The 11,996-nt window shown below is 40.6% G+C and overlaps 1 protein-coding gene across 1 annotated transcript; it reads left to right on the top strand.

Moving 5' to 3' along the window:
• Positions 1-1,196: 1,196 nt before the first annotated feature.
• On the top strand, positions 1,197-11,861 carry paxbp1 (PAX3 and PAX7 binding protein 1). The gene is made up of 18 exons (XM_042499086.2): positions 1,197-1,634; positions 1,898-2,017; positions 3,072-3,284; positions 3,625-3,846; positions 3,936-4,036; positions 4,343-4,566; positions 4,845-5,034; positions 6,571-6,694; positions 7,318-7,420; positions 7,744-7,859; positions 8,009-8,208; positions 8,308-8,455; positions 8,581-8,702; positions 8,816-8,892; positions 8,995-9,061; positions 9,261-9,407; positions 10,630-10,784; positions 11,036-11,861. Exons 1-18 carry the CDS (start codon positions 1,328-1,330, stop codon positions 11,154-11,156), a joined length of 2,757 nt encoding a protein of 918 aa, XP_042355020.1. The 5' UTR covers positions 1,197-1,327; the 3' UTR covers positions 11,157-11,861.
• The last annotated feature ends 135 nt before the right edge of the window (positions 11,862-11,996 follow it).

The following is an 11,996-nucleotide window of genomic DNA, read 5'->3' as shown; positions in this document are numbered from 1 at the left end:
GTATGCAAATAGTTAGGTCAAGACTTAGATTAAGACTGTTTCATTGATATAAATTACAGATGTCAAGAGTCATTCAATTGAAAATGCAGAGTTGGCACTCCCTCGAGTTCTCTATCAGGGCTATTTGATATAAAACAAGGACATATGCTGCATTGCAGGCTTTTCTGTCAAACACCAATGAACCATGAATACATCACAGTGAGATTACATTACTGGAAACTATCATATTGGGTTATTTTTTTTAGCTGTCAAAGTCAACCTTATATGTTATAACGGCATCATCAATAATTCCTTCAACCTTGAGTACAATAGTTGAGTTCTGAAAATTCACAAGGATATTGTTTTTCACTGTCAGATGCTCTTTGTTATGACTGTTATGAGTTGTCACAAGAATGCAATAGCTCGGACACACATTTAGAAATGTCAGTGCTCCAGGATTACATGTCATGTAGACAGGATATTAATAGTTTCCATACTGTAATCTCAGATAATTAACATCATTAAGAAATTGTGAGCATAATGATATAAAGGTTAATTATACTGCCTAGTGATCTCGTTAGGATGACAAGTAGTTTCTTTTGCCTTTGTCATGCCAATCATACATTTAAAATCATTTGTTCATTCAACCATTATTTAAGTCTCAAGAAATCAGAGGGCAAGCCCCCATTTTCAGTGATGTCAAGAGCACAGAAAACACAAAGAACAAACAACAACAGGCCGAACACCATTAAAAACAGTTAGAGTAATTATATTGGCCTATAGTAACAATGATGTTGAGTTTGAATGTAGGTTATGAGATGTTCCAGGTAGACGCAGCAGAAAAACTAAAAGCAGTTTTTCCAAATTCAGCATTTTCTCCAAGGAAATTTAAACATTAAGCAATCACTTGAACGAGAAGAATAATTACAGTTTAATGATAAAACCAAACACTAAATATAATACAATAAAAAAAATAATTGATTTCTGTAGGGTATTTGTACCACGTGGTATGAAAAAAATCCTTATTTTCATAATCAGCCTCGTATTTCATGTACACTTTCGCAACAAATAAATCTGACAATTCACGCGGATCATTTTAAATCAAAATGTTTTTTTTATTCACTATTTCTATTTTATTATTTGTGTATTTCGTGTGGTTGGCCAGCTGGGGGCAGTACTGTGCCTCTGATGTTTGCACTCAGCCTCAATCTGTGAAGACGAAGAAGAAACGCACTCCTGGCAGAAAATGGCCGACTGGCGATGTGAGGATAATTACCTTCTGGTCGAGGCACAGTTATAAGGTGTCCCGTGTTATAGCATGAACCATTGTAATTAGCAGATAACTATAATGTTCAAAAAGGCGAAACGAGCCAACTTTCGGCGGAGGAATGACTCCGACGAGGACGAGCAGGAGGAGAGTCGGCAGCCGCCGCTGCTGCCGACATCGTTCGGGCCCGCCGTGGAGGAAATCCCGTTTATGGAGACTTCCCACAGCAGCGTTACCGGAGCACCGAGCAGCACCGACAACTGCTACAGCAATGGTTTTCTAGCTAGCGTAAGAACTGTTAAGAAAGAAAAGAAAAGCAGAGATGTCGTTACAGCTGCGGTGCCTGTACCCACGAAAGCCAGTTTGCTGAGTTTTGACGATGACGAAGGTAAGCTAACTTGTTAATCAATGCTAAGTTAGCTAGCCGATTAACGTTAGCTAAAGACAGCGTGTTGTCCTGACAGGTTCAAGTAACACTGTCTGTTTCTACTACTTAGGATACGGAGTCGTATTTGTAAATGCAGAAACCATCATAGCTCGTTGGCTACTTTCCTTGTGCTGCCGGGAATTGCTCTCGTGGTCGCCAGTTTAATTTGGATGATGTGCAGGGTTAACTCGACTCACTTTCTCGCATGACCTGTTTGTAAACAGAGGGATCCGAGGTGTTCAGGGTGAAGAAATCCAATCACAGCAAGAAGATCGTCAAGCAGCTGAAGAAAGAATACAAGGAGGATTTGGAGAAGTCCGGAGTCAAACAGGAAATCAAATCAGGTGGGATATCTCACTTTTATGTGATACATTGTCTGTCTCCTGTGCTGTCACATAAAGTCACTTTGACAAAAGCAGCTGACTTTACAATCACAATGTCTGACACCAAAAGTGGCACAGTATGAAGCTAAATTGATGCACACCATTGTCATAAAATCATTTAAAATGCTTCTACAGTCCATATCTTAACCAATATTAAGAAACCTGTGGGTAAAATGCAACATGCTGTGCTCCACAATAGGAAAGGATCTCTGAGATCCCCTTTGGGTAGAGCTTATGTATTGTACTGGTATGCATCCAGCAAAAATTATCCCTCCATAGTGTTGCCATCTGTAGGGACAATAGTATACCAGGACCGTCAGTCAACATTTCTGTCCAATATTGTATTATTGAAAGAAATAGAGATGTTAATATTATCAGCAGATAAACTGACAGACATTAATGTCAAGGTTTGTGCATGTTATCAGCACATGTTCACAGCCTGATCCTCACTCATCCTACCTAAAATACTCAGATTCCATATATTGATGTTGTTATTAGGGATGCACGGTTGGATTTTTTGCTATATGAAACTACTCTTTTGGCTGATAACCGATGCCATTATTGACAAATCCACTTTGTTCACCACCTAATTTTCGTGATCATCAAAACTCATCTGAGTTGAAATTAAAATCATTATGCATGCTGGTATTGTGATGGCCCACCAGCAGATGGAGACATAAAATACAATGCAATTACAATTTTATTGTATTGTATTAAAACTTCAACGTATGGTCGATGTTTTGTCTGTGTTCACCTTGTCAATTTAAAAAAAAAAAAGTTTGTGATATCGACAGAAATTATTATGTTGGCTGATTCCCATATTTCACTTTAAAACTATTTCTATTATTGAGCAACCCAATTAGTGTATCTAAACGGGCTAGAGTGCCCTGTAACATGAAGCATAATATCAACCACCCTTAAATGCCGGTTAAATGGCTATAATGTAAACGTAATGGGAGTTTGTTAGATCTAGTAGTCTCTTGGCTCATCTTTCTCTGCATCTGGTTTTCCTAAGATGCTCCACTTCAGCCTGTGCTTGCCATCAAAGAGGAAGTTATCAGCAGAGCAGGAAGTGAACAAGGGGAGGAAGAAATGGAGGTGGACAGTGCCGATGAGCAGGCAGAAGACACGAAGAGTCAAGGCGGCCAGGGACAAGGTCAAGTCTCCAGGAGCAACAATGCCGGAGCAACGTTCAACACTCTCTCCTCCCTTAGCAGCCTTAGACCAGGTAGCATACACACACACACACACACACACACACACACACATGCACACACACACTGAAATTTAAATGCTTATTTAGTGTTTCAACTATTATCACTGGTGCTTTTGTAAAGAATGGGCCAAATCCTGATGATGATAGCGCTGTACTCCTCCAGAGTGTTACCTAAGAGGAAGAATACTCCCTCTCTAAGTAATTGGTCTGCTAATATGTTGTTAAAATCCCCTTGAAAGTGCTTTTAACCTCAACATATACAGCTCTATCCCTCCAAACCTCAGACACTTTGGTATTTGTACACACACTCAAACAAGCATTTAGATCAACACCTGCTTCTCTCTTACTCTAGGGGAGATCCCTGATGCAGCATTCATCCATGCTGCCAGAAAGCGACGGCAACTGGCCAGAGAGCTGGGGGGTGAAGCCCCTCTGGTTGAGACGGAGGCTCCCAAGAAACGTATGGTACGAGAAGACCAAGATGCCAGTGATGACGAAGATGAGGAAGAGAAGAGGATCCGCTTCAGTGCTGTCAAGAACAAAAGCCAGAGACAGAAGATTGCAGAGGAGATAGGTACTGTAAAAAATATGACTGTTCACTGACTGTATACTGCTGTTTTGAATCAGTTGTACCTAAGACCTGAACATGCTCTTTGTGTACAGGTATTGAGGGCAGTGACGATGAGGCGCTGGATACGGGTCAGGATGAGGAGGTGAGCCGTTGGGAGCAGGAGCAGATTAGGAAAGGAATCAGCATACCCCAGGTAAGATATATTGAGTCTCTGAAGTGTGAACAGTCATGCATTCTGCTAAATAATGCTTTTTGCCATTTTATATCATTGTATATTGAATGTCATTTGGTTTGTTCTTGTTGCTTGGACAACATCAACAATTTTGAAAATTGTGATTTTTCACAACACTCTGAGTTACTGTTTGCAAACTTAAGAAATCAGAGATCATTTTTGTTATATCATTAAGAATATCGTTAAAATGATCATGATAATAATTTAGGGCCATATCTCCTACCCCTACTAAATGCAATATGTATTTTCCTTGTTTTCGATGACTAGGTCCAAAGCAGCCAGCCAGAGGACAACACAGTCTACTACCAGAACAGCTACGAGAGCCAACCCTACGGCTCTTCGTACAGCATGCCTTTCTCCTACAGCACAGTGGCCCCACAGACTTCCAAGCCAACTGGCCGAGCAGACAATGGTTCTGTTCACTACGGCACCCCTATTAGTGATCTAACCCCGGTATCCATTGATCTGGTAAAGAAACGCCTGCAGGATAGGTAGGTTCAGTAGAAGACTCCTGCAACATCTAATGTCAGTCTCCACCTCAGCTGCTGCCATCTTTGTGTGCTGTGGTCCAGCAAAGCTATCCACAGATCTAAGGGTCAGAGAGGGAGCTCCTTGTCTCCTGTAAATCTGTTTTCATTATGTTCGTATTGGACGGGTGCACTCTAAAGCAATGTTCTGCTCAGTGTATGTCAGTGATTATTAGACTAGCTTTGTTTTTCCTCATCTAAGTCATCATTACCGTCTTTCCCTGTATGTCATGTGTCTATAGGCTCACTCAAATGCGTGCAGGCCACGAAGCAAACGCCAGGCGCTACAAACAGATTGAAGAAGACCTAGCTGCCTCTGAGAGTGCCATACAGCAGCTGGAGGGCTCGTCCAATGACAATGCAGATCAATATAAATTCTTGCAAGAGATGCGAGGGTATGTTGGAGACTTGCTTGAGTGTTTCAGTGAAAAGGTAAGGGAGAATTTATGTGCTCTCTGATTAGCTGTTTTCCGTTTTGTGTCTGTGATCTCTCATCACTTAATGCTGATTTGAAAGCCATAGAATCTAAGAATAAATCCATATGGTGAAACACTATTTCAGAGTCATAAAAGGACCATTTTTAAGTTTAGATACCACTTTTGATGTTAGTTAACAGTATTGACAAGCCAATGTGACTGCAAATTAGTCACTTGGAGTACACTCCATGTATGCACCAGTTGCTTCACAACTGATCTCATTTTGTAATTTTATATCAGAGGCATGCTTTTGCACTTGTTTTGTTTTTTGATGAAAAAGATGAAAAGCCAGTGTAGTTGGCAGCCAGCCATATACTTTAGTTTCTGAGCTTCACAGAGATGAGTCCAGTTTTTTTTTTTTTAAACAATGATATATCTCTGATCAAGCTTTATTTTTGTGCACCTATATCTACTTACTAAATGCATGTCTTAACTGAATAATTCAGTCTTGATCCTACAGCAGCAGAGCAGCAGCTACATGGAACATGGCCTGCCGGATGCCAGTGTGTTTCCTCAACTACACTAATGTCTGTTTTTAACCCTGTTAGGTGATGATAACTAACCAATCAGTATGACTTAGAATGGAGTCTTTAATACAGTATAAACATCGAGACTGGAACTGTATACTGTCAATGTTGGGTAAAAACCTTAAACTCTTCAATTTTATTACATGCTTTTGGTTTTAATCAATTAACTTCAAAGGTCCAGTGTGTAAGATTTATGGGAATCGTTTTGGCAGAAACGGAATAAGATAGAACAAGCATGTTTTAGTATAATCACCTGAAAATAAGAATCGTCATGTTTTTGTTACCTTAGAAAGAGCTGTTTATATTTACATACGGAGCTGGTCCTTGTACACGGAGCTTGCCAAGTTGCACCATGTTTCTACAGCAGCCCAGAACAGATGAACTGAACACTAGCTTTAGATAGGGCCATTTGTGTTTTCATGTTGGGCAACATAGTTAGCAGCCCCTCCACAACAAGCCTTTACAGCGTTAGAACAACACAGATTTAAAAAAAACATATAGTGAAACTACTTTTTTTTAGCGTTTCTACCGGTTTTCATCACCTGGTCCGATTGTTTTGGAGAGGAAGAGACCTCTGTAGATAATTCAGCTCCTGCTGAAAACCTCCTGAACAATGAACACTAAAGGAATCCCAACCAGGGCTTAATACTTGGCACATGGAAGAAGTTTTACATGGCTGCCATCTGCAATCCTCACTGCTAGATGCCACAAAATCCTACACACTGATCCTTTCAATTTGTTTTGTCAGTAGTTTCATTTTAAACCATTGGCTGAAAAAAAAGTCCATAGTGTTTAAGCATCTGACATTTTAGAGACGCTCAAGTTTTCACCCGACACGAGTAAAACTTTGGTTCCAGTTTTATTTTGCCATCATGCTCCTCTTCTCCCTCCAGCAAGACACCCCTGTGATTCGGAGCCCCGCTTTTGTTTGGGTCAGAGGTCACAGAAGGCATCATATCTTTCAGGTGCCTGCTGTCCTGGAGCTGGAGGCTGCCATGCACCAGTTACTAAGGCAACGGGCCTCACGACTTGTCCAGAGAAGACAGGATGATATTAAAGATGAATCGGCGGAGTTTGCAAGCCTTTCAAGTCAGTCCATCTTGAAGGTTTTTATGATTTATTTGAACAGCCTCGTTAGTTCTCTGTATGTGAGAGTGTGTGTTTGTGTTTGTGTGTGTGTGTGTGTGTGTGTGCTGTTCACATTCTTTTGTGTGAGTGTGATTAAGGTTGAGTGAGCATGTATGTAAATGAGAACTGTTTTATTGGAGGAGCCGTTTTGGTTTCTCTTTATTGGAGTCTCACAGTCAGCTGGGACTCATCTCAAGCAATGAGTCACTAAGTTAAAGATAAAAAAAAATATCTGTTGGTGACTTGCCACTTTGTCACTTTCACTGTAACATGTAGGAAGTTGCCGCCAGGTAAGTGACTAGAAAATGAATGATACCAAAATTATTTTTAATTAATACGATGTCTTATTGCTGATGTTACTTTTTATATTCAGAGGTTTAGTGTCTGTATTTTAACTTGTTTGATCATTTTACCTATGCCTATCACTTGCCCTTGCATCATCTTTATTTTAAAGTATTCTGAATGATTATATATTTGAGTACTTTATATTTCATGAGATATCGAGGGCCAAGAAAAAGAATTATGAGTTATGGGTTGTTTCAGCCTTCCATTGCTGGTTTTAACATGGCTCCTGTCTCTTGCAGATAAAGCCGTCATGGCTCCTAATCTGGACTCTTTTGGTCGAGACCGCGCAGCATACCAGGAGAACAGTCGTCAGAGGAGGATAGCAGAAAGAGAAGCACGGCGGTATGAAGCTCAGTTGTACTCAAAAACATGTTCAGGATCTGTATTTATGTTACATGTTTCGAGGCCAATGGTACTGGTTCGTGTCTGTGTTCTTGTGCTTGTCTCAGACAACGAAAAAGCCAAAACTTGCATCTGAGCTCAGATTTTTTCACGTTTCTCACGTTTTTCTTTGCAAAAATACAACTATGATTGTGGCAAGGTTTATAAAGCATAGTTTTGCCATGCAAGAGAGTTCAGAAAGTTCAGACTTTGAAGGAGTCAGTTCATCATAAATTCTGTCCTTGGTTTTAATTGTCTGCGTCTGTGCTTGTGGGTGGGTGCAGAACTCGGCGGCGACAAGCTAGAGAGCAGAACGGAAAGAGGGCTGAGCATAAAGAAGGCTTATCATCTGATGATGAGGAGACTTCTACTGACATCACCAGCTTCAACATGGAAAGAGGTACATCATTAAATTGCTGCAAAAATTACAGCATCAAACATAACGAGGAGAATTGGCAAATGTGTTGATTAAATGTGATTTAACTAGGACATAATATGCATCAGACATCCTGAAGCTCATGCCTTACGAAAGCATTTCATCCCATTCAGATCGTATCATCAGGGAATGTAAGAAAGTATTTGAGGATGTGGTGGAGGACTTTCATTCTCTTGACTGCATCAAATCCCATTTTGAAGTATGGAGGAGAGAATATGCCGACGGCTACAGAGATGCTTACATAGGCCTCTGTCTGCCCAGACTCTTTAGCCCTTTAGTCCGCCTGCAGCTGATTACATGGAACCCTCTCGAGGTAAGGCGTGTGGTTTTTTTTTTTTTAGTGCAGCATTTTCCTTTTTTTTTAAATCGGGATAAATTCAGAAATCCACTCGTCTTTTTTTCCCCTGCCCAGGCTCAGTGTGCAAATTTCGAGTACATGCTCTGGTTTGAGTCGCTGTTGTTTTACGGCTTTGAGGAGCACAGCATGTTGCAGAGAGGAGATGGGGATATCAGCTTGCTGCCTGCTATTGTGGAGAAGGTCATTCTCTCCAAACTGACAGGTAGAGTAACCCACACAGCTGCTCCCAGCATACTGAGATTTTCTCAGCATAACAATGCAGACCGGTACAAAATATTCCATGTTTATTTATGTATTGGTTTGTGTATGTGTGTGTGTGTCTGTCAGTGTTGGCAGAGCAAGTGTGGGACCCGCTGTCAAACAGTCAGACAGCCAGGCTGGTGGGCTTCATTCGCAGACTAATGAAAGGTTACCCCACTGTGCTGCATGGGGACAACCGGTACACACAGGTACCGTCCACTCATACATAAAAATAAAGCACCTTGTCTGTAAAACAGGAGATTACTTTAGCTTTTATTGTAAATCAAATGTCATCTTGATTTCCTTTTTTCCCTTTTATCAGGAGCTTTTGAAAACTATTGTCTTCAGGACCAGGCGAACTCTGGATGAAGATGTCTTTCTTCCACTCTACCCAAAACAGTATGTAACACAACTGCCATTAGCCCCGTCCATTTTGTATTTCTTCAGTTCGTATGATGGAACTTTATAATTGATTGAAAGTGTGTTTTTGCTTTTGTTTAGTGTGTTGGAGAACAAGAATAGCAGTCCTTACTTATTCTACCAGAGGCAGTTCTGGTCCTGTGTGAAGGTATGTTCAAAGGTGGAGTAAATACAGCATTGTTTGTAGATTGTTTATATTCATACACGACTAATATAAACGTTTATCATTTATGAACGTGTGTGTGTCCTTGATATAGTTTGTACACTAACCACCGATGGTGACACATACATTTGTGAATAGAATTATTTTGATATTGACATTATATGCTTTTGTGCTTCTGTCCTAGCTGCTGGGCAACATCCTGCAGTGGGATGGTATCTTGTCCATTTCCTGTCTTCGGGATCTGGCGTTGGACAGCACTTTGAATAGATACATCCTCTCCGCACTGCAGACCACAGATACCGGGGAGGACAATATTCCAAAATGCCAGAAGGTAAGAGCAACATGCTTTCATTTGTTAATGAATACACAGCCGAGCTCATATAGTCAGAATACTTGTTCAGCTTAACTGGATTGTTGAGTGAAATCACTGAAACTGAGCAACATTATTAAGAGCAGGTGCAGAGGAGACACATCTGCTCTTTTGACTATGGTCTGCTGTGGTACATTTAATTATTCAATTTTTACTCCCTCATCTTCCCCCCTTGCAGTAAGAGTGGATATTACACCTAAATGTAGGTTTCAAAATGATTCCAGAGACTAATTCTGTATTTAAAGTCCCAGTGAAACAGAAGTAAGAACGTCTTTAGCTTCTGTACTGTGATGTATTTCCAAATGAAACTGAATATTTGAGCAGAGTGCATTTACAAGAGGATTTTTAATCAAATAATTCGCATTCGATTGGACAGCTAAAAAGGGGGTGAGCTTAGGTTTTAGTGTGAGTTGCGACTATTGACTTCACACGTACCTTCCTCACTTTTATATCAGGAGGTGGACGAGGGAGAGATGAATAAATTAGACCTCAGCCAAATTCTTTTTGAAATTAAAACAAAGGTTTTACCCACTGAGCTCCAATTATATTTCTTCCTATCTCTCTTCAGATTTCTCTAATAGCTTTTACAGCTGAAACGCGGTGATGTGCAGTTTTGTATGAGCGTTCTGGCTAGTGAGTAAATCAAAGTGTCATTTGATTGGATTAACTTTTCTAAACACCCCTTGGTGCAAGGAGAGTCATCAAACATTTGAAACTGTTTTACCTGGTTTTCCAGAGAGAGCACAGAGAAGGATTTTGATGTAACTTTTTCACACATATTTGGGATATGACAAGAGATAAATGATCAAAAAACACAGGCACATAGGATTTAATCTGGGAAAATGTGGTTTTCATTTCATCGGCTCCTTTTTAGAACATGATGTGCCCATCAAGTCTAAAAATAAAGATTCTGTTTTAGCTTTCGAAACTGGCTTTTCTCCTCGATCTGACAATCTGATGAAAGGTGCTCATGTTTCATAATACAATTCCAGCCCTTGTCAGTGTGATAGGCTGTGCTGCATTTGCCTGTTCCTTTTTTACAGCTAGCGGCCTTAACTTGACAAACACACCTGCTGTGGAGGAGCAGGTGGCTCAGGTGGTCAACCTTGTCTATTTGTGACTCAGTAAACAGGCTGACACAGAGCGAGTGTATAACTCTTCCTTGTTCTTGTACCTTTTTCAGGTGGTGGAGTGTTTGCCAGTGCAGTGGTTCTCTGGACTGAAGGGCCAGCAGACGTTGCCTCAGTTGGAGCCACTCTGTCGCTACCTCACCCACCTGGCCAACTCACTGTACCGCAGCAGTTTGGGCGGGTCTGACGTGGAACGACGTACTGCAAAGTAAGCTCCGCTAGGCTCCACATTTACAGATTTGTCCAAGTTGGGAACTTGAATTCAGTTATTATGGCTCCATCTGCTGGAATATTCTGGAAGGTGCTTTCAGGAGGATTACAACAAGATTGCATTGTCAGATTACATCATTTAATAAGTACTGTTTGTAGAGGACTCCTTTCATATCTTCCTTAAAGCTGTGATGTGATGTTAGGGCTTTTGTTCCAACTGCTTCTCATTTAACACATATCTGCCAACAGGGAGCAGGTCAAAGAGGTCGTGAAGCTGCTGGGCCACATGAACGCTCTGGATCACATCATCACTGTGGCAGAAGAGCATGGCATTAAAGACATCAAGCCACTTTTGGAAGCCAAGTCGTAAAGGAGGACACGGCAACAGAAGCTTTTCGGTCATCTGTTGTCACGTTTGGCACATTTGAAGCCATGGGGTCACAAAAATTGGATTTCTGAGGGAGGGGGGGGTGGAGTTTGTGTAAATGGATTTGAAGTAACACTCAACAGTTGCTAGCTCACCTGAAAAGACATGGTTAAGAAAAAACTGGTGTAAATATTGTAAATAATGTATAGAAAGTTGTGCGCATATGCTCAACACAGGACCGATGCTGAAATGAGGCCTTGTATTGTCAGCTCAAAAATACCACTCGGTTATACTACGCTGGCAGTATTTTAAATGCATAATTTATTATGGATAAACAATATGGATTACTGGCATGTTTGGATAATGTCTGATCTCTAAACTGATGCCATATTCAACCAGGCTATGTGTAAAAGAACTGCTTAAACTCCTTTTGTTTTTCTCACATACTCTACTTTTCCACACATGCCAAAAAAATTTTGTAGTTGACCGAAAGGAAGACACGGCAAAATTGTAAAAATGTGTCTCACAGTACACTGTGGCGCAGTTGATAAGGTTATTTTTTTGGATCTCCACTTCACGTTACAGTCCTCCTGTGTCACCTACAGACTGCCTCGATGACTCCACAATAGCTGAAAGCTTTTTTTCTCACATCTGCAAGACTTTTGTTTTTGCATTTTATTTGTCTGTGAATAAAATAATTTGAATGATTGTTATCTTGTGAAAACTGTGGCTCATTAGGTGGCATTGTTACGTTTTTGTGCATAACCTGACCATAACAGGGACAATACAAAATTAAGTTAAGAGCAGCTGTCTAAAATTAAGGTCTGCAGAATTGCTGATTGT

Source organism: Plectropomus leopardus, chromosome 15 (genome assembly GCF_026936395.1).
Source record: "Plectropomus leopardus strain MGB_pleo_1.0 chromosome 15, ASM2693639v1, whole genome shotgun sequence".
Taxonomy (NCBI): Eukaryota; Metazoa; Chordata; class Actinopteri; order Perciformes; family Serranidae; genus Plectropomus; species Plectropomus leopardus.
Note: the sequence above shows the minus strand (reverse complement) of the source record. Positions and strands in the feature narration are given on the sequence as shown.

Excerpts from the sequence above, each read along its gene's own strand:
- paxbp1 (XM_042499086.2), top strand. The coding sequence starts at position 1,328 with ATGTTCAAAAAGGCGAAACGAGCCAACTTTCGGCGGAGGAATGACTCC. Across the intron at positions 2,018-3,071 it reads CAAACAGGAAATCAAATCAG|ATGCTCCACTTCAGCCTGTG; the intron begins GTGGGATATCTC and ends GGTTTTCCTAAG. Across the intron at positions 8,703-8,815 it reads GGGACAACCGGTACACACAG|GAGCTTTTGAAAACTATTGT; the intron begins GTACCGTCCACT and ends CCCTTTTATCAG.